The following is a 22,994-nucleotide window of genomic DNA, read 5'->3' as shown; positions in this document are numbered from 1 at the left end:
ATTGCGATGGCCTTGACAGCAGTGAGTCAAAACCTCAGTTTAATCGTCTGATCCACATAACCAATGATACAAGCCTTCAGACAGACAGATGAGGTCTACTGGGGTAAAAAGACTTCCACCCCCTGAGACACAAACGAGTCAAAACTCACCCAAACATTTTGAGAACATCAGAAAAAAAAAAAAAAAATCAAGAGTACAAGACGTAATAATGAGTCAACCAGTGTGTGACCAGTGGGTTAGTTTGCCGGGAGCAGGGACCAAAGTTTAAACTCTTTGCTCTGGGGCTGCTGATGCATTTTGAGTTAGATTTTTGTTGGCATGTCTTTTGCCCGTAGTAAAAGCCTACTCTACTTAAGAGTGATTCATCAGCTCTTACACAGCCTTGAGTCCTCTGACAGAATGTGATGAGACATCACACATCCAGACCCACTGATCCTGACTTTCACACACACACACAAACACTGTGATCACACATTTGATGTTTTCTGTTGCAGGGACATTTGGCAGACCAGTCATCCAGAGAGTAGTGAGGAACAGATTTACTTTAATATTCCCATATGCATCGGATTTGGCTCTAAATAGAAAGGAAATAAGAATACATTACAAAGGAAAACAATGAATAACAGATTAAGGGTGGAATAAAAACATCCTTTGTCGGAAAAATAGTGGAGAGTAGCTAAGGTGTTTTTAAGTCAAGTCAATAGTCTATGCACCCACTGCAGAGGGCCTTTCTGACAAGCTGTGATCATGGGGGTTCTGGAATATTTAATGGCGCTTATCCAAAAAAGCACTTCTTAGTCAGTTATAAAAAGTCCTTATCTCATCATATTGATAGGGACCACAGGAGGCTGCTGATGGGGAGCACAGCGCATTATTATGGCTGAAACGGTGCAAACGGAATGGCATCAAATACATGGAAACCATGTGTTTGATACCATTCCACTCCAGCTATTACTGCGAGCCCGTGCTCCGCAAATGAAGATGCCATCAACCTCCTGTGATAGGTACCCACTCTCTATCTGCACTCGTGGGCATGGAACACTTAGTAAAACTCATCGGTTCCATTGAAGATCCCACTCACACCTGCAGAGCCCACATAAAAACAGGAGGATGTTGTGTGGAGGAGCTCTCTCCAAGGGGATGGCTCTGACATTTTGTCTCCATTGATACTGTTATCAAGCGTAACAATGGAGGCAATAATGACGGCAGTTACCATGACGACGTTGGCCAGATGCGCCGAGCACAGAGCATAGACCCCACCGGAGCCCCCCACCACTGGAGCACGCATGTCTGTGATTGACACCGTCAAGGAACCTGACGAGAGAGAGAGATGGAGAGAGAAAGAGGGGAGGGAGAGAAGGAGACAGAGAAAAATGGCGGGAGTCAGAGAAGACGTTCAGAAAGAGAGAAAGCATGAGGGAAAGAGAAACATGTTCGGGGAGGGAGGAAAGAGAAACATGTTCGGGGAGGGGAGGAAGAAAAAGAGAGGGTTAGTTTACTCATCAAACAGCAGTTTCAGTCACCTTTCTTCCAACATCCCCCAGAACCCAAAATAACACATCCTGTCTGTCTGGCATGAGTCGACTTGCCCTCTTTACACCCACATACTTTGCTTTTCTCTTCTGAGCTGGTTACACTGTAGTGCAGGTCCCAGCACCACCACCAGGCCCATAAAATAGAACAGCCATGTTAAACAGAACAGACCATAGTCATAAAATGTAATTTTATATACTTAGACACATATTAACCTCATGGGCAGCTACAAAGACCATAATCTACACATTACACAGACCCATAAAAGGGTTTATTTATGATGTTGTCGTGCTATAATGCCATTATACTATGAAGTCCTCTTGATCCCATGCAGATTATACTGAAACTTTGAGCATTGGCTTTTGAAACATTCTCTGTCACAAATGACTGAAATTGTTATAGAAATAAGTAGAGTAGAATTGAATTAGATTTGTAATTTCTTTAGGATGCTAAAGAAAACTGTCAATGAATGCCCAACACCAATGAATGACCTTATACAACATTTAATATGACAACAAAAGCCTAGTATGACTACTCTGGAAGATAAATGTAATTGGGTTCCCAAAATAGACATGCTACTCAGACCAGTCAGCTGGATGATTTCATCAATTCCATATAAGACTGTCTGTATTCATGAGAAAAGTCTAATCAGAAATATGCATAGCATGGCTATGGGCCAATTCTTCTGCAAGACTGAACTTAAAACGATTGCTTAATTTAAGGTGGTTCAGACACTGGCAAACTAAATGATGGGGCAAACAGCTAATGTGGCCAGACAAAGACTGGAGTGGAAAAATGTTGAAGTATCTCTTCAGTTTAACTATATTTATATGTAATTATATGGGTAGCAGGTACTGTCTAGTTGTGCAGGAACCCAATTGTCACAGCACTTACATAAGGAATTTTTATGAAAACCTCCACTCTAATTATTGTCTCAAATCACGCAGTGAAAATTAAGTGCTTTGTCGCAAATGTGTTTTCAAGTCTGAAACTGTGCAAGCCATAAAGATATAGCAATCATTCTACAACGTGTCACACTGTTGTTCTACTGACCCGCCAATGCAATCACAATGTAAATATAGTTTTAGTGATACTCGCTATGAAGTAGAAAATAATCTTAAGCAGTAAATTACAGTGGCAGTTGCTCACAAGGACACCATCAACCATCGGGTTTAAGTATGCAAATGAGCAGATAACAGAAATGAAAAAGGGCTGATAAAACAAAAGTCACTTTTTAATTACAGCAGGGGTGTGCCGGCATTCTGATCTCAGATCCATAATACATGTTCCATTGGCATTCTATGTGTGCGCGCAGAGACCACAGAGTTATAACAGCTCCTTAAAGAGTGCCCTGTCAAACCTGTGGTGGTGATCATCATCTGATGACAGATGGTAATCGGAGTGCGTTTCCTGAGTCATTTATCCCCCCGACACTCACACGTCCATTTTACATAGATTTATGGAAGATACAACGCTTGATGAAGTGGGTGCAGCAGCTCAAGACTTGTACAGATCCATAATGACAAAGGAAAAACATTTTTTTTTTTTTTAAATAACTGAAATATCACATTTACATAAGTATTCAGTACTTTACATAAGTACGCAGTACTTTATTGAAGCACCTTTGGCATCGATTACAGCCTCAAGTCTTCTTGGGTATGATGCTACAACCTTGGCACACCTGTATTTGGGGAGTTTCTCCCATTCTTTTCTGCAGATCCTCTCAAGCTCTGTCAGGTTGGATGGGGAGCGTTGCTGCACAGCTATTTTCAGGTTTCTCCAGAGATGTTCCATCGGGTTCAAGTCCGGCCTCCGGATGGGCCACTCAAGGACATTCAGAGACTTGTCCCGAAGCCACTCCTTCGTTGTCTTTGCTGTGTGCTTAGGGTCGTTGTCCTGTTGGAAGTCAAGAGAACCTTCGCCCCAGTCTGAGGTCCTGAGCGCTCTGGAGCAGGTTTTCATCAAGGATCGCTGTACTTTTCTCCATTCATCTTTCCCTTGATCCTGAGTAGTAGCCCAATCCCTGACGCTGAAAAACATCCCCACAGCATGATGCTGCCACCACTATGCTTTACCGTAGAGATGGTGCCAGGTTTCCTCCAGACGTGACGCTTTGCATTCAGGCCAAAGAGTTCCAGCTTGGTTTCATCAGACCAGAGAATCTTGTTTCTCATGGTCTGAGAGTCCAAGCAGGTTGTCATGTGCCTTTTACTGAGGAGTGGCTTCCGTCTGGCCACTCTACCATATAGGCCTGATTGGTGGAGTGCTGCAGATATAGTTGTCCTTTTGGAAGGTTCTCCTAACTCCAATCAATCAATTTAAAATTACCACAGGTGTAGAAACATCTCAATTATGATCAATGGAAACAGGATGCACCTCAGCTCAATTTCGAGTCTCATAGCAAATGGTCTGAATACTTATATAAATAAGTTATTTTTTAAAAATTTTTTATACATTTGCAAACATTTCTAAAAACCTGTTTTCGCTTTGTCATTATGGGGTCTTGTGTGTAGATGAGGAAAAAAATTATTTAATCTATTTTAGAATAAGGCTGTAATGTAACAACATTTTTAAAAAGTCAGGGGGTCTGAATACTTTCCAAATGCACTGTAAATCCGTTTGACTATTGAAATATGAGCTGCGATTTAACTTCAGAGTTACTTTTTTCTCTCTGATTGCTAAATCAGGGACATTTCCGGGGAAGGCTCCCCAATAAAAATCAGGGACTCTCCACGGAAATCGGGGACGTAGGTCACCCTAACACAGACTACTCTCAGATGTTTTTAGGTCTTCCTCAAAGCCTAAAAAAATTAAGTCAATGTGGTTCAATTATAACTCCAATACAGCATTTATCGAATGTGGAGATCTCTCCCTAGACGCCCCCCCCCCCCCCCCCCCCCCCCCCCGTTTTTTCAAGTTGAGACTAGCTGGAAGTGAAGCTTTGATGTTTATTTGAACTGCAAAAGTGAATTCACAGAACAAATGCATGAGTTTCCATGAAACACAGCACAGTCTTCACGTTGTACTGCAGCTAAACTGGCATGCTGTCATAACATAAAAGTGTTTATAGCGGCCAGAGCAGCCACAACGCCATGGCTACATCCCAGTAAGCAGCCACCTGACTCTAGTCGCTGATGGGACGCTCCATCTGTAGTTAAGTGGGGGGAGCAGGCAGGAAGGGGAAGCAAAGGAGTCTGTGGGGATGACAGAAGTGTTTCACACGGCTCCCTCTTCCTGCTAGCACAGCTCTGGTTAAAAGGCTTCGGATATGAATATTAACCAGGGCCTGTCATCTGGGCTCTCCTGCTTACAGGTAATTGGAGATGTAGGGATATCTCACTCAGCAGGAGCCCAGAGGTGAGGTCTCAGATAATTTTTTTCTGTGTTTACCGTTCATGCACAGATTTATTTGTTGGGCCGATTTTCTAAGCATCATCAAGTTTACCCCCCGCTCTTTGTATGTGTGTGTGTGCAGTATGTGTTTACAGTATGAATCATCTTGTTATGTATAGAAAGTGCATTTTTTTACCATATATATATATATACACACACACACACACACACACCTCAGGGTCACATTTACAGTGGCTATAATCCTCTTGTGGGAGAACTGAACTGTCTCTGGTTCTGCCTGTCAAACTAAACCAAGCAGCACAGCAGTGATGTTAGCAGATTATGCCCCTAAGCAATGGCTAACCATGCACATTTGAGTTATCATGGATAAGGTTCTGATGTGGGAAGGGGACACTGATCCAAGACCAGTGCTGAATGCCTAAGGCTACATTTATCTTAAGTCACTCCAGTGGCTCAACTGGTAGCTACAGAAGAGAACAAAAGATGATACAATAAAAATCATTCTACTCTTAAGAGGACAAGAAAACATGGCAAATCTAGCAGCCTCTGCATCCACCTGAGTGCTTTCAGAGCAAACATGCCTAGTGTTTTCAAAAGGATAGTTGCCTTATAGAGTAGTTCTATAGCACAACAGGTTTAAGTATTGTTGTCTCGTTACACATTAGAGGTGATTTTGGACAGATCATTTGGCTAAGAGATGTAGGATTTTCAACCTATTTTGTTACATGACCCAAACAGTAAGGACAGCCAAGGACACCAAAGGACTGATTGACCCAAAGCACTGACATGCACTGAGCAGCATTTCCTGATTGGTGAGTCAATTAGGAAGGGACTCTGCAAGGACAATTAGTGGTGATTTATTAATGTGATTCACACACTTCATGAGACAGTGCTCAGTGCTTCTATTCCTTTAAGGTTGATAGCCCACTGTGAAAGGAAGGAAAGGCTTTTATTTTGCCAGCGCTCTCAAGTCACAGAAAAGAGATGACCGTGTCTGATATCTGATCCCACATAGTTTGCCATTACCCAGACTGCATATTGTTTTTGAATATTTTTGGATAATCCTAAATTGTGTCGACTTCTGAGAAATTACACTAGTTGCATACAATAAATCAATACCAACAGTTCAAATGTACTACACTTGTCACGTCCTGACCAGTGTGGGGGTTATTTTGTTATTGTAGTTTGGTCAGGACATGGCAGGGGGTGTTTGTTTTATGTGGTTCAGGGTGTGTTTTGTGTATGTGTTTAGGTAGAGGGGGTATTTGATTTATTAGTCCGAGGTTTGTTAGTCATTGTTCTATGTTAGTATATTTCTATGTTCTATCTAGTCTTTTGTATTTCTATGTTTAGTTAATTGGGGTTGGACCTTCAATTGGAGGCAGCTGGTTATCGTTGCCTCTGATTGAAGGTCCTATAATTAGGAGTTTGTGTGTCATGGGGTTTTGTGGGAGATTGTTCTTGTTTAGCTGTGTGTGTGTGTGTGTGTGTGTGTGTGTGTGTGTGTGTGTGTGTGTGTGTGTGTGTGTGTGTGTGTGTGTGTGTGTGTGTGTGTGTGTGTGTGTGTGTGTGTGTGTGTGTGTGTGTGTGTGTGTGTGTGTGTGTGTGTGTGTGTGTGTGTGTGTGTGTGTGTGTGTGTGTGTGCGTGTGCGTGCGCGCCTGACAAGACTGTCAAGTTCGTTTGTGTTTTTGGTATACGTGTTTATTTTGGTTTTCCTTCTTTGTCCGTTAGTAAAAGAAGATGAGTATACATTTTCCCGCTGCGTCTTGGTCTCAACCCTATGACAACACTGAACTTTGCCTCAGCTTTAAACCAAATTCAGGTGCTTTAAACCAAACTCAGAGCTCTGAAAGTCTCCCTTTCAGAACTCTTTTCAATAGAGGCTATTTCTATCCTATTAGAGAATTGCTTAGTTTGAGTTCTTGCTGCCCTATTTGTACATGCCCATCTAGCACATTTGGATCCTTGTAAGTTGTGTGAACGTATGTTTTTGGTTTCCCATTGGTTCTGGGAAAGAAACCATAAGATTTCCGACTGGTAAAACTGAACAAACGTTTTTATACGGAGCTAGCATGCCATGTTTTTTTTTAACTCATACAAAGCTGTTCATATCAGTCTATTCAAATAGACCTCATTTAGAAAGGAAACGAGCACTCATTAAGATCAGGTGTGCACAATTAGTGGGCTAACACACCTGAACACACTTGACAAGATAGGATAGAGAATTTTGTTAACACTGTTTTTAATAACATTCTTAAAAAGTTCTTTAAATGTTACAAACGTTTTTTTTCTGGAACGTTTTCTTAATGTTCTGAAAATGGACTGTATGTTTTAAAATAATATTCTTAGAATGTTCTCTGAACGTTATTAAAGTTGTAGTTTTTATTCATCTGCGCTGCCCTCAAACCAAGGCACTGTTTTTATTTATAGGCTGTTCCAACTTGTCAATTTCAAATGATTTTCTAACAAGTTTTTATTTTCTAAAGAACAGTTTGAATTGCGGTGTGGTAAAGTTGGATGTCAGTGGTGGACCCTGCATAAACTATAATGTCCTGGACAAATCCTGTCTTCACGTGGCACATGACAAAGAACTTGACCCCAAACCTGTGCCTTTTGGAGGGAATATATTGACAGAATGCCAGCCTACCTTTCCATAACATCTGGGACTCATCATTGCATAGGTCCTTGTATGGCACAAAGACCCGACCAAATGCTGATGTCAGGCTGATAAGAACATTTCTTATTTTGTATAACGGATTATTTAGGTTGGCAGTAGCATTGTTGACGAAATGCAGGCATCGCAGCAGAACTAGGAATCAGTCTTGGGAAAAGAGGGTGGCAAAAAAAGGGAGTTGCAAACAGGATGGATGCTCCAGTATTCTCTTAGGGAGTTCTCCTTTACTGTTCCCATGAGAAGGACTGTCACCAGGAAGGTATACATTTCATAAATTGTGGTTGTCACTAGGGTTGCAAAGGGTCAGAACTTTCCGGTAAATTTCCGGAATTTTTCTGAAACTTTTCCATGGGAAGTTAAGCACTGGAATTTTGGGAATTTTGCTTAAATTCATCAAAAAAGTTAGCTTATAACAGTGAACCTTTTATGTAGGATACACATAAGGCAATTCTAGGTTGTGTGGCATATTGTGGTTAAACTATCCCCAATTCAATGGAATTGCAACCCTCTGCATGCACAGTGCATTCTTCCATCACATGTACAGCTGATTCTCAAGATCTTGCACACTAATGAGATGCTATTGAGCCCACACTACTATACTGTCTGAGCCAAGGACTACATGCTTTATGGTAACTTTTGATTACAATACTGGGTGGGGTGAATATATTAGTTAGTTTTTGCTACCATGTGGGTTTTAGCTTGCTTGAGCCTGCCAACTGAGGAGTGTTAAATCACCTTTTTCCATACATGTTTCATTTTAAAACATTTATCTTACAAAGGAGTTGTTTAATCTAACTGCTTAACCTCTTGGCGTTCCCCTAGGATAGGGGGCGCTAAAGCGATTTTTGAAAAAAATTCGTGCCCATTTTAAACGGCCTCCTACTCAAACTCAGAAGCTAGGATATGCATATAATTAATACTTGTGGATAGAAAACACCCTAAAGTTTCAAAAAATGTTTGAATTGGTGTCTGTGAGTATAACAGAACTCATATGGCAGTCAAAACCCCGAGACAGATGGAAACAGGAAGTGGAATTCTGAATTGCGAACTCAACTTCATCACGTTGCCTATTAATCACACCGTGAGCTATGGTTCATTGAGCACTTCCTATTGCTTCCACTAGATGTCCCCAGTCTTCACAAATTGGTTTGAGCCTTCTACTGTTAAAATTGAATGAATGAGACGCTGTGGAACGTGGTCACACGGAGAGGGCCATCACCATTATGACGCCGGCGCCCCTGGTTACCCTCCCCTTTCGAAACGTTTTGAAACACAATGCAATCGTCCCCCTCGAATCTTATTGGCTCTCTTGTTGAAAAACGCCCTGAAGATTTATGTTATACAACGTTTGACATGTTTGAACGAACCTAAATGGGGGAAAAATGCATTTTGTCGAAATGGCTGTCCCGTGGCCGACGAAGCATTTGGATCAGCCTTCAGACGCGCTAACAAGAACAAGCTCTTGGAACATAAAGGAGTAATTTTTTCGAACGAAAATACATTTGTTGTGGACCTGGGATTCCTGGAAGTGCTTTCTGATGAAGACAACCAAAGGTAAGGGATTATTGACAATAGTATACAAGACTAGATGTGATATGCAATTGTTCCAAGATGGCTAGCCTATTGCTATTGCTAGCCTATTGTTCTGAGTATCGCATCCCCTTTTATCGCAAAGTGTGATTACCCAGTAAAGTTATTTTTAAATCTGGCATTACAGGTGCTTTCAAGAGCTATTCATCTATAAATCTTAGAATGACAATATTACATTTTTAAAATGTTTTCGAATAGTAATTTAGTAAATTGTAGCTCTGTTTCATCGGATGCATTTGAGGGAAAATAGTTAGTCAACGTTACGCACCGATGTAAAATGCTGTTTTTATATATAAATATGAACTTTATCGAACAAAAGAATGCATGTATTGTGTAACATGATGTCCTAGGTGTGTCATCTGATGAAGATTGTCAAAGGTTAGTGCTGCATTTAGCTGTTTTTTGGTTATTTGTGATGCATGTGGTTGGTCGGAAAATGGCTATGTGGCTCCTTTTACGATATACTCCTCTAACATAATCTAATGTTTTGCTTTTGCTGTAAAGCCTTTTTGAAATCGGACAACGTGGTTCGATTCAGGAGAGGTGTATATATAAAACTATATAATTAGATATTTTTTTTTTTTTTTAATTATTACATTTTGTTATGCTAATGGCGATATGATTTTTCGCTGGATGTCCGCATACGGGACGGAGGCCGCACAGGGGTTAACAATTTATCTGTACATGGAATTGTATGTTGTGTTTTTACTAATTTTATTCTAATCTTTACAGGAAAATGCCACGGGCACTATCTGATGTGTGGAGACATTTCAATGCAGCTAATATAGTAGGAAAAGCTATGTACATTTGCAAATACTGTGCCAAATCATATGTGAAGAATGCAACAAAGATGCAAAATCATCTGGCCAAGTGCATAAAGTTCCCTCAGCGCTCACAACAAGCAACCTCTGACAAAAGTCTCTCTACTTCTATTTGAGGTGAAAATGATGAATCAGACACCTTATCGATAGCAACAGCTCATAGTCCTCCTGGAATCAGAAGTTTTTTTTACTCAATGGAGGAACGTAGTCAGAGAAATGCTGATGAATGTCTTTCTCAAGCTGTGTATGCAACTGGTTCACCTCTGATGCTCACAGACAATGTGTATTGTTAGAGATTTCTGAATGTTCTTCGCCCAGCATACACACCTCCAACCAGACATGCTTTATCTACTCATTTGCTGGATGCAGAGTTCCACAGAGCTCAAGTGAAGGTCAAGCAAATTATAGAGAAAGCAGACTGTATTGCAATCATCTCTGATGGGTGGTCGAATGTTCGTAGGCAAGGAATAATTAACCTGTTATGGCTAGGGGGCAGTATTTTCACGGACGGATAAAAAACGTACCCGATTTAATCTGATTAGTACTCCTGCCCAGAAACTAGAATATGCATATAATTATTAGCTTTGGATAGAAAACACTCCAAAGTTTCTAAAACTGTTTGAATGGTGTCTGTGAGTATAACAGAACTCATTTGGCAGGCCAAAACCTGAGAAGATTCTGTACAGGAAGTACCCTGTCTGACCATTTCTTGGCCTTGTTGATTATCTCTATCAATTACAGGGGATCTCTGCTCTTACGTGACACTTTCTACGGCTCACATGGGCTCTCAGAAGGCGGCAAAATGCTTTGCAGGCTCTGGTTGAAACAAAGTAGCGCGTTTGGGTAGTGGCTGGTCACAGTACTGTGAGACTCAGGCTCGTGCCCGCGTCGACCGAAAGCTTTGTTTACTTTCCTCTGTTTAGCTAAACGGAGATTCCCGGTCGGAATATTATCGCTTTTTTACGAGAAAAATTGCATAAAAATTGATTTTAAACAGCGGTTGACATGCTTCGAAGTACGGTAATGGAATATTTAGAAATCTTTTGTCACGAATTGCGCCATGCTCGCGACCCTGATTTACCATTTCGGATAGTGTCTGGAACGCACGAACAAAACGCCGCTATTCGGATATAACGATGGATTATTTTGGACCAAACCAACATTTGTTATTGAAGTAGCAGTCCTGGGAGTGCATTCTGACGAAGACAACAAAGGTAATGAAACTTTTGTAATAGTAAATCGGAGTTTGATCGGGGCTAAACTTGGTCGGTGTCTAAAAGGCTAGCCGTGATGGCTGGGCTATCTACTGAGAATATTGCAAAATGTGCTTTCACTGAAAAGCTATTTTAAAATCGGACATATCGAGTGCATAGAGGAGTTCTGTATCTATAATTCTTAAAATAATTGTTATGTTTTTTGTGAACGTTTATCGTGAGTAATTTAGTAAATTCATTGGATGTTTTTAGCTGTATTTCTAGTTTTTGTGATGCCTCTCCTTGCTTGGAAAATGGCTGTGTGGTTTTTCTTGTCTAGGTGCTGTCCTAACATAATCTAATGGTATGCTTTCACCATAAAGCCTTTTTGAAATTGGACACTGTGGTTGGATTAACGAGAAGTTTATCTTTAACCTCTTATGGCTAGGGGGCAGTATTTTCACGGCTGGATAAAAAACGTACCCGATTTAATCTGGTTACTAATCCTACCCAGTAACTAGAATATGCATATACTTATTATATATGGATAGAAAACACCCTAAAGTTTCTAAAACTGTTTGAATGGTGTCTGTGATTATAACAGAACTCAAATGGCAGGTCAAAACCTGAGAGATTCCTTTACAGGAAGTGGCCTGTCTGACCATTTCTGGAACTTCTTTGCCATCTCTATCTTTTACTAAGGATCTCTGCTCTAACGTGACACTTCCTACGTCGTCCATAGGCGCTCAGAGCCCGGGAAAAACCTGAATGTCGTCATCCCAGCCCCAGGCTGAAACACATTATCGCCTTTCTCAAGTGGCCGATCAAGGGACTGTGGGCTTAGGCGCGTGACCTGACCGCCCCCGTCTTTGTGATTTTTTTCCTCTGTTTGCCGAAAAGGAGATTCCCGGTCGGAATATTATCGCTTTTCTACGAGAAAAATGGCATAAAAATTGATTTTAAACAGCGGTTGACATGCTTCAAAGTACGGTAATGGAATATTTAGAATTTTTTTGTCACGAATTGCGCCATTCGCGCGACCCTTCTTTACCATTTCGGATAGTGTCTGGAACGCACGAACAAAACGCCGCTATTCGGATATAACGATGGATTATTTTGGACCAAACCAACATTTGTTATTGAAGTAGCAGTCCTGGGAGTGCATTCTGACGAAGACAACAAAGGTAATGAAACTTTTGTAATAGTAAATCGGAGTTTGATCAGGGCTAAAGTTGGTCGGTGTCTAAATGGCTAGCCGTGATGGCTGGGCTATCTACTGAGAATATTGCAAAATGTGCTTTCACCGAGAAGCTATTTTAAAATCGGACACATCGAGTGCATAGAGGAGTTCTGTATCTATAATTCTTAAAATAATTGTTATGTTTTTTGTGAACGTTTATCGTGAGTAATTTAGTAAATTCACCGGATGTTTGCGGGGGGTATGCTAGTTCTGAACATCACATGCTAATGTAAAAAGCTGGTTTTTGATATAAATATGAACTTGATTGAACAAAACATGCATGCATTGTATAACATAATGTCCTAGGGTTGTCATCTGATGAAGATCATCAAAGGTTAGTGCTGCATTTAGCTGTGGTTTTGTTTTTTGTGACATTATATGCTAGCTTGAAAAATGGGTGTCTGATTATTTCTGGCTTGGTACTCTGCTGACATAATCTAATGTTTTGCTTTCGCTGTAAAGCCTTTTTGAAATCGGACAGTGTGGTTAGATAAAGGAGAGTCTTGTCTTTAAAATGCTGTGAAATAGTCATATGTTTGAAAAATTGAAGTTTTTGTATTTTTGAGGAATTTGTAATTCGCGCCACGCCTATCATTGTATATTGGAGCAGGTGTTCCGCTAGCGGAACGTCTAGCTGTAAGAGGTTAAAATGGTGTATAATCTTTGTATGTTTGAGAAATTTGAATTATGAGATTTTTGTTGTTTTGAATTTGGCGCCCTGCTATTTCACTGGCTGTTGGCTAGTGGGATGCTAGCCCAGAGAGGTTAACTACATCTCCACCCCTCAACCAGTATTCTACAAGAGCACAGACACAAGGGACAACAGACACACCGGTCTCTACATTGCAGATGAGCTGAGCGCAGTCATCAATGACCTTGGACCACAGAAGTTATTTGCACTGGTGACAGACAATGCTGCGAACATGAAGGCTGCTTCGTTTAAAGTGGAGGAGTCCTACCCTCACATCACACCCATTGGCTGTGCTGCTCATGCATTGAATCTGCTCCTCAAGGACATGGCACTGAAAACAATGGATACACTACAAGAGAGCCAAGGAAATGGTTGGGTATGTGAAGGGTCATCAGGCTATAGCAGCATTCGACCTCACCAAGCAAAGTGAGAAGAATAATAGCACCACATTGAAGCTGCCCAGCAACAGCCATTGGGGTGGTGTTGTCATCATGTTTGACAGTCTCCTGGAGGGCAAGGAGTCTCTCCAAGAAATAGCTATATCCACAGTCTGCCGATATGGACAGCCCCATCAAGAGGATCCTCCTGGATTAAGTATTTTGGGAGAGAGTGGTAAGCAGCCTGAAACCTATAGCAGTAGCCATTGCACGGATTGAGGGAGACAATGCCATCCTGTCTGATGTTCAGACTGCCGGCAGATGTAAGAGAAGAAATCCGTGCTGCCCTGCCCAATTCACTGTTGCTCCATGCAGAGGAAACTGCAGTTCTGAAATGCATCATAAAGTGTGAAGACTTCTGCCTGAAGCCCATACATGCCACAGCGTACATGTTGGACCCCAAGTATGCTGGCAAGAGCATCCTGTATGCTGCAGAGATCAACAAGGCCTATGGTGTCATCACCACCTTGGCCTGGATGAGGGCAAGGTTCTTGGCAGTCTGGCAAAGTACACATCCAAGCGTTGGCAGTCATGCCAACATATCTCATCAGCCACCTGGTGGAAGGGACTTTGTGGCTTTGTGGCTTTCCCCTGTTGTCTTTATCATCCTTCAAATCCCACCAACATCAGACACCTCAGAGCGCAATTGGTCCTTGTTTGAGAACACACACATCAAAGCATGCAACAGGCTGACCAATACAAGGGTTGAAAAATTGGTGGCCATCCGAGAAAATTTGAGGCTTTTTGAGCCTGATAACGAGACATCCTCAACAAGGTTGGAAAGTGACAGTGATGATTAGGCCTCAGAATCTGATGTTCAAGAGGTGGACATTGAGGAGGTCCAGGGAGAGACATGGAAGCCTGAGAGGAAGACAACCAAAGCTTAAGTTTCTAGACTATCATTTCACAGATGTATGTTGAAAACGTTTTTGGGAGATGCGATTGATCATTAGGGATCATTCTATATTCCCTTTCTTTTGTTGTTCAGTGAAATCATCCCATGTGAAGAGTCAACTCACTTAATTAAAGTTAAATAACTAAATAGATTTTTTTATTTCTATTGGAAAGATTGATTTAATCATTTGCAATTATGTCTACTTATGATAACGTAAAAGGTTTATGTCTCCATATGATATGGTAAATATATCCAACGCAAAAAACATCTACATTTAAATGGTATCCATTTGCATATATTCCCGTTAATTCCCACGGAAGGTTTCCACCTCTGAATATTCCCCAAAATGTGCAACCCTCGTTGTCACCCATTTAGCGAGCTTCCCTCTCTCTCACTCCTGGCTAGCTCTTCTCCTGTAGCTCCTAGGCATAGCGATTGGTCTCCTCTACTATGTATTCCACCAGCTCCTCTATCAGAAACAACTTGAAGCACTCTGCCTGAGATGGATTTGGCAAGGGGCTTTGCACTCCAGACTAGGACTCATCAAAGCAAACAGCAGGGCCAGGAGGGGTGAAATGGCTGGCGACCTTCCAGCTACCACAGCACTCCTGTACTTCGTCCACTGTCGGTCTGCCTCCATCACCACCAGCATCTTCAAATGGACCTGGGACTTTGTCAGTGGACAAGGGGTCCTCAGATTCAGGGTTCTTAATGGCTACAAGGTTGGGGGGCACCACCTCACTGTCACTGGCAGAATCTGATTCCTGACTTTCATACTCAGACTCATTGTCAGAATTTAAAAAAATCTACAGAATTTCCGCATTTATGAATTGTCTCCTTTTGAAAGACATTGCTAATGCTACAGCTTAGCTCACTAGCTACATACATAAACAACAACACTGAATGGCTCAGAGTGGGAGTGAGAGATTATGTGAATGACTGCCTGCACACGCCACTTGTATCAATAAATCACTATCAGAAAATGTTTTGTGTGGTAATTACTTATATATTTACTGCTTTATTCGCATGTTTTCAAGTACTGGTGACAAAACATGCATTCCAATTCTTGCATAGATTGTAATGACACGTGTGTAAAATACTTTTTTAAAGTTTTGTACTGATTATGATGAGCTAAGCTAATTCCAGCTGTGTGTGGAGCCATGTTTGTTGACATACAGTGCATTCTGGGTTTCAAGTAATCGTCTGTCGGACCAAAGATGTTATAACAAAATTAGGTGAGTAAAGGTTCACTAATTTTTCGAGAACTTCCAGAAGTGAATGGTGGGATGTGAACGATGGTAGATGACACACCCCCTTCAACATGCATACTATGAACAGACCAAACTCATCTTGTCTCCTCTTATCTCTGGTTTCTGTGAAAAAACAAACATGACGGCGTGCAGAAACTACCCATCGGCGGATTACTTTTGATTTTTAGAAAGTGTTTTACTCAATTATTTTGATCAATGGTGAGCTCACACGTGATGTGATTAATTATAAATAGTAATTGCTATTAGCTAATTCATATTGTAGTTTCTGTCAGCTGAGAGTTATACAAATTCGACTGCTTGTGTTATATCAATTTTTCCTCAGTTAGCGCTAGGACAAATGTAGCCTACATTTTTCCGGTTTGGATGATTGTGTTATGCTGTAGCTACTTCTGTGAATGTCTGAACATTGCATCCAAAAATAAACTGCTCACATTCTGGACATAACTTTGTAAGGACTGGGTTTGTGCAAAATGTTTCTGAAAAAACAGTATGGCCAGCTCAAATGCTGATTGTTGCGTCATACCGAAACTGGACGTTCTAAATAAGTGTTCTAATCACACCGGTTTGATCATATGCTACAGGGACCACTGTAGAATGATCACACCCGTATGTTGGTACGTGTGAAAAGGTTCAAGGTTTTCTTAACATTCTCTGAATTATTTGAGAACATGACTTTAAATAGAACCATGAGGAAACCCGTAAGAAACATTATGATGAAGTACTGAAATTCCCACAGAATAATGTTGTTTCTGAATGTTCTCTGAGCTATTTGAGAATATTCCCAAAGTCAAACCAGTTGAAGATTTAGAACATTAGCAAAATTAAAATGAAATCATGTTTGAACTTTTAGGAAACGTTCTGTGAAAGAAAATAACTTTTTTTTTGCCAAGTTCCTTAAATGTGATAATGTTCCAATGCCAAACAACTACCCTGCACCATTCCCAGAAAGTTGTGGGAATGGTGCTCAGACCATTATGTGCTAGCTGGGAGATCTATCCTGTATGTATTCAATCTCCTGGTCATCTAAGCAAGATGTGCGCTATAGTCAGCACTGTCCCTCTCCAAAGGCTGCCTCGCCTTGCTAATAAACTGGGGAAATGCCTCATCAGATTTATTTACCAATCAGAAATGGAGGGAGGGAGAGGGAAAGAGCAAGAGAGAAAGAAGGCGTGAGAGAGTAGGTCTACAGGAACAAATACTGTTAATGCAGAGAGGGCAAGAAACTTAAAAGGCCGGGGAGGCCTTTCAATGCGTGTTTTCTCAAAGGGGTGGGGGTTTACCCAGAGTAGGAGGAGTATCTAATGTTCCTCAGGTAAAGTGAAACTGACAGCCTCTAACGAGACACAGATTCATTTGTGTGCTTTTTACAGTGCAGCAGAGTAGGCAGCCACATTAAACATGAGTAGGAGATCTTAATCAGCAACCTTGATGATGTAAAATTAACACAAGTTTACTGCAATGGGGAAGGATCACAAGTGGTGCACATGACAGGACTGAGCTTGGGTCAGGAGGTCAACAACACATTGTTCTGTTACACTGGGATGAACACAAATGGAACGCCTGTATCCCAAACCTAACCTTAAAGGAAAATACCACTCCAAAACAATAATTTGGTATCTATTTCATTATTCCACTGTTGATAAAGTCCCAAAATGTTTTGGATGTCAGCAATCAAGTTTCCAAGACAGAACTAATGAAACCAATGCTAAAATATAGTTTGAGTGGTATTTTCCTTTCAAGCTTACACAGCCTAGATCTGTAAAAACATGTGCTTTTGTTCCTTTATCAAATAGATTTGTGTTTGAGTGGTGTCTGCAGTAATTACACAACAAGAGTCATACACATCAAGACAAGGGCATCTAGGAACTCTGCTGATGTTGAGAGGTAGAAGGGAGGGGAGGGTGGTAGAGGGTGGCGGGGGTGACATAACTGGAGGCTAGCCATCTGTCACATGGGCTTTTGTCTACCCTATCCTCTATTTGACATGCTCATAACTCTAAAGGTCATTATTCGAATGGGCGCCCATTTTCTAGTCCCATTTGAACTATAATGGTCCTGTCAGTCTGGGGAAGTTTGTTTAAAATATGATGGTACACCTGGGATAGAGATGAACGCTTCCTCTCCCTGACGGCACGAAGACATAAGGAATATATCCTCATTCTACTATCTGTGGCTTTTCTTCAAAGGGGAGCCGCACCATCTACAATCAGTCCACTTTCAATCTGCCACCACTATCCATTTCTCTGGCTTGGTGTAGAGTACGAATACAGAGGAAAATATTAAACCTTAGAATGACCTTAATGGAAAGAGGAGACTGAGGCCTTTTAATCATCAGCCCCAGTTCACAAGGCCACCATGGGATAAAAACACTAATTCCCATAGAAAACAAAGATAAACAACACTCCCACCTGAATCTCCAGTCAAAACAAACCACCCTATACACCAGACAGACAACATTTAGGGTCAATACACAACACAAAAGCCTAGTCAAAACACACAGCTGCGTTCCATAGAATCAAAGGGTTTCCAAAACACTGTCAAAACAAAAGCAGTAATATCAACATCAGGGCCCTGAGAGCAGCGCTTAATCACACAAGTATATAAAATTCATACATTTTGCACTGTGCTAAAACACCCGGTCCAAAGACACTTTGCCCTTGGTCTCCTCGGAGATTGAGTCAGTTTATTCTATCACAGGCAGTGTTCTGCTCCGCCAAATTTGCCAGGCAGGGAAAAACCTGATAATATGTATGTTTTCCCGGGAGCACAGGGGCCGTCAAGAAAAATCTATAGTCTCCCGCAGTCACATCCTCAGAGCTGCTGAGAGGAGAGCCCATTCAACACAGCACCAGGCATCAGAGGCCAGATATAATCACATCTGACGCCTGGGTGTGCACATGGATGTGTGTGTGTGTTTAGCGCAAATGAGAGTAAGTGTGGTGTATATTATAGTGTGTGTGTGTGTGTGTGTGTGTGTGTGTGTGTGTGTGTGTGTGTGTGTGTGTGTGTGTGTGTGTGTGTGTGTGTGTGTGTGTGTGTGTGCGAATGCATACCAGTGGTTACTGCTATGTGTCCGAATAGACTCTGGTCACGACCAATCTCGTCCTCAGTCACAACAGCTTTTCAGCAAACAGACACAAAAGACACTTGGGAGAAAATGATTCACTGTTTAAAAAAAACTAACAAATGAAATACATTCCTGTGCTCTAGAAAGCAAACAGAATGCACCTGGACTAGACTGGACAGGATAACCCACAGAAATAGAATATACAGTGCATTCATAAAGTATTCAGATGCCTCCCCTTTTTCCACATTTTGTTACGTTACAGCCTTATTCTAAAATGGATTAAATTATTTGTTTCCCTCAATCTACACACAATACACCATAATTACAAAGCGAAACAGGTTTTTAGAAATGTTTGCTAATTTATAAAAATGAAAACAAATACCTTATTTACATAAGTATTCAGACACTTTGCTATGAGATTCGAAATTGAGCTCAGGTGCATCCTGTTTCCATTGATCATCCTTGAGATGTTTCTACAACTTCATTGGAGTCCACCTGTGGTAAATTCAATTGATTGGTCATGATTTGGAAAGGCACACACCTGTCTATATAAAGGTCCCACAGTTGACAGTGCATGTCAGAGCAAAAACCAAGCCACGAGGTCGAAGGAATTCTCCATAGAGCTCAGAGACAGGATTGTGTCAAGACACAGATCTGGGGAAGGATACCAAAACATTTCTGCAGCATTGAAGGTCCCCAAGAACACAGTGGCCTCCATCATTCTTAAATGGAAGATGTTTGGAACCGCCAAGACTATTCTTAGAGCTGGCTGCCCGGTCAAACTGAGCAATTGGGGGAGAAGGGCCTTGGTCAGGGAGTTGACCAAGAACCTCATGGTCACTTTGACAGAGCTCTGTGGAAATGTGAGAACCTTCCAGAAGGACAACCATCTCTGTAGAACTCCAATCAGGCCTTTACAGTGGGGCAAAAAAGTATTTAGTCAGCCACCAATTGTGCAAGTTCTCCCACTTAAAAAGATGAGAGAGGCCTGTAATATTCATCATAGGTACACTTCAACTATGACAGACAAAATTAGCAAAAAAAATCCAGAAAATCACATTGTAGGATTTTTAACAAATTTATTTGCAAATTATGGTGGAAAATAAGTATTTGGTCAATAACAAAAGTTTATCTCAATACTTTGTTATATACCCTTTGTTGGCAATGACACAGGTCAAACGTTTTCTGTAAGTCTTTACAAGGTTTTCACACACTGTTGCTGGTATTTTGGCCCATTCCTCCATGCAGATCTCCTCTAGAGCAGTGATGTTTTGGGGCTGTCGCTGGGCAACACGGACTTCCAACTCCCTCCAAAGATTTTCTATGGGGTTGAGATCTGGAGACTGGCTAGGCCACTCCAGGACCTTGAAATGCTTCTTACGAAGCCACTCCTTCGTTGCTGGATGCTGGAGTGAGTGGTCGTGCTGCACATCACTCCCCGGGTAATATTACATTTCATTACATTACATTGGAACGATTTGATTAGTGTATTGTTAGCTAGCTACGTAGTTGTATCTGCTGTCTTTGTATCAAGGATAAAGGTGTAGCTCTGAGGAACTAACAAGGTTAGCTAGCCAGCTGTATTCGTTCGTTCGCGCCGTTTTCGAAACGGCGTCAACACCATAACACCACAGCTAGCTAGCCAACTTATATTACATTTCATTACATTACATTGGAACGATTTGATTAGTGTATTGTTAGCTAGCTACATAGTTGTATCTGCTGTCTTTGTATCAAGATAAAGGCGTAGTACAGAGTAACTATCGAGGTTAGCTAGCCAGCTACATTCTCTAACATAGTCAACAACGCACCCACTGCTAGCTAGCTGTATCATTTTTAGTCAATAAGATTTTTGCAACGTTAGCTTAACTTTCTGAACATTCGAGATGTGTAGTCCACTTGTGTAGCTAGCAGGACTGACTTAGTGTTAGCTAGCCAACGTTTAATTACTTCTGCGTTATGAACTAGACACGGACACGAATGATCCATTGGTAGCTTGTTGTTACCAAGTATTGGTGCTAACCGTATGTTATAGGATGCTAGCATGCTAGTTAGCTACGGCGTCATAGGACACGGTGCACTAGGTGGGTTTTCACAGAAGAATACTGTACCAAGTTATCTAGCGGAATAAACTAAGTTTGAGCCTATTCGTGGAAACATTGAATCACTGTAGTTTACATCAATTTTAATTTCTAGTGGTAGCTAGAAAAGTTATATTTTAGCGTTTTAGTGTTTCAGTGAATTGTTAGTGAGGGAGGCCCTGCTCTCTCGCTTCCCCAGTTGTTTAGTTCATTTTTCATGCCAATCTCCTTTGCAATAGCGTAGCCTCTTCTGTAGCCTATCAACTATGTCTATCCCTGTTCTCTCCTCTCTGCACAGGCCATACAAACGCTTCACATCGCATGCCACTCTAACCTGGTGGTCCCAGCGCGCACGACCCACGTGGAGTTCCAGGTCTCCGGCAGCCTCTGGAACTGCCGGTCTGCGGCCAACAAGGCAGAGTTCATCTCAGCCTATGCTACCCTCCAGTCACTCGACTTCTAGGCGCTGACGGAAACATGGATTACCACAGAAAACACTGCTACTCCTACTGCTCTCTCCTCGTCTGACCACGTGTTCTCGCACACCCCGAGAGCATCTGGTCAGCGGGGTGGTGGCACTGGAATCCTCATCTCTCCCAAGTGGACATTCTCTCTTTCTCCCCTGACCCATCTGTCTATCACCTCCTTTGAATTCCATGCTGTCACAATCACTAGCCCATTCAAGCTTAACATCCTTACCATTTATCGCCCTCCAGGTTCCCTTGGAGAGTTCATCAATGAGCTTGACGCCTTGATAAGATCCTTTCCTGAGGATGGCTCACCCCTCACAGTTCTGGGTGACTTAAACCTCCCTACGTCTACCTTTGACTCATTTCTCTCTGCCTCCTTCTTTCCACTCCTCTCCTCTTTTGACCTCACCCTCTCACCGTCCCCCCCTACTCACAAGGCAGGCAATACGCTTGACCTCATCTTCACTAGATGCTGTTCTTCTACTAATCTCACTGCAACTCCCCTCCAAGTCTCCGATTACTACCTTGTATCCTTTTCCCTCTCGCTCTCCTCCAACACTACTCACTCTGCCCCTACTCAGATGGTATTGCGCCGTCGCAACCTTCGCTCTCTCTCTCCTGCTACTCTCTCCTCTCCCATCTTATCATCTCTTCCCTCTGCTCAATCCTTCTCCAACCAATCTCCTGATTCTGCCTCCTCAACCCTCCTCTCCTCCCTTTCTGCATCCTTTGACTCTCTATGTCCCCTATCCTCCCGACCGGCTCGGTCCTCCCCTCCTGCTCTGTGGCTTGACGACTCATTGCGAGCTCACAGAACAGGGCTCCAGGCAGCCGAGCGGAAATGGAGGAAAACTTGCCTCCCTGCGGACCTGGCATCTTTTCACTCCCTCCTCTCTACATTTTCCTCCTATGTTTCTGCTGCTAAAGCCACTTTCTACCACTCTAACTTCCAAGCATCTGCCTCTAACCCTAGGAAGCTCTTTGCCACCTTCTCCTCCCTCCTGAATCCTCCTCCCCCTCCCCCCCTCCTCCCTCTCTGTGGATGACTTCGTCAACCATTTTGAAAAGAAGGTCGACGACATCCGATCCTCGTTTGTTAACGTGTTATGGCTAGGGGGCAGTATTTTCACAGCCGGATAAAAAACGTACCCGATTTAATCTGATTAGCTTTGGATAGAAAACACTCCAAAGTTTCTAAACTGTTTGAATGGTGTCTGTGAGTATAACAGAACTCATTTGGCAGGCCAAAACCTGAGAAGATTCCATGCAGGAAGTGCCCTGTCTGACAATTTCTTGCCCTTCTTGATTATCTCTATCCATTACAGAGGATCTCTGCTGTTACGTGACACTTCCTACGGCTCCCATGGGCTCTCAGAAGGCGGCAAAAAGCTGAATCGTGGCTTTGCAGGCTCTGGCTGAAAAAAAGTAGCGCGTTTGGGTAGTGGCTGGTTACAGTACTGTGAGACTCAGGCGCGTGCCCGCGTCGACCCCATGCCTTGTTTTCTTTCGTCTGTTTACCTAAACGCAGATTCCCGGTCGGAATATTATCGCTTTTTTACGAGAAAAATGGCATAAAAATTTACTTTAAACAGCGGTTGACATGCTTCGAAGTACGGTAATGGAATATTTAGAAATCTTTTGTCACGAATTGCGCCATGCTCGTGACCCTTATTTAC

At 42.0% G+C, this 22,994-nt stretch overlaps 1 protein-coding gene across 1 annotated transcript in view; it reads right to left on the bottom strand.

The window, feature by feature from the left end:
- The window catches only part of LOC106578257 (rhomboid-related protein 1), a 78,108-nt gene that overhangs the window by 15,235 nt on the left and 39,879 nt on the right, over positions 1–22,994 (bottom strand). Inside the window, exon 6 of the mRNA XM_014156915.3 lies at positions 1,214–1,314. Coding sequence (XP_014012390.1) covers positions 1,214–1,314 — 101 coding nt within the window. The remainder of the gene's footprint in view (positions 1–1,213; positions 1,315–22,994) is intronic.

Source organism: Salmo salar, chromosome 19, assembly GCF_965601325.2.
Source record: "Salmo salar chromosome 19, fSalSal1, whole genome shotgun sequence".
NCBI classification, from domain to species: Eukaryota; Metazoa; Chordata; class Actinopteri; order Salmoniformes; family Salmonidae; genus Salmo; species Salmo salar.
The sequence above is the reverse complement of the archived record's forward strand: the minus strand, read 5'-3'. Positions and strand labels throughout refer to the sequence as shown.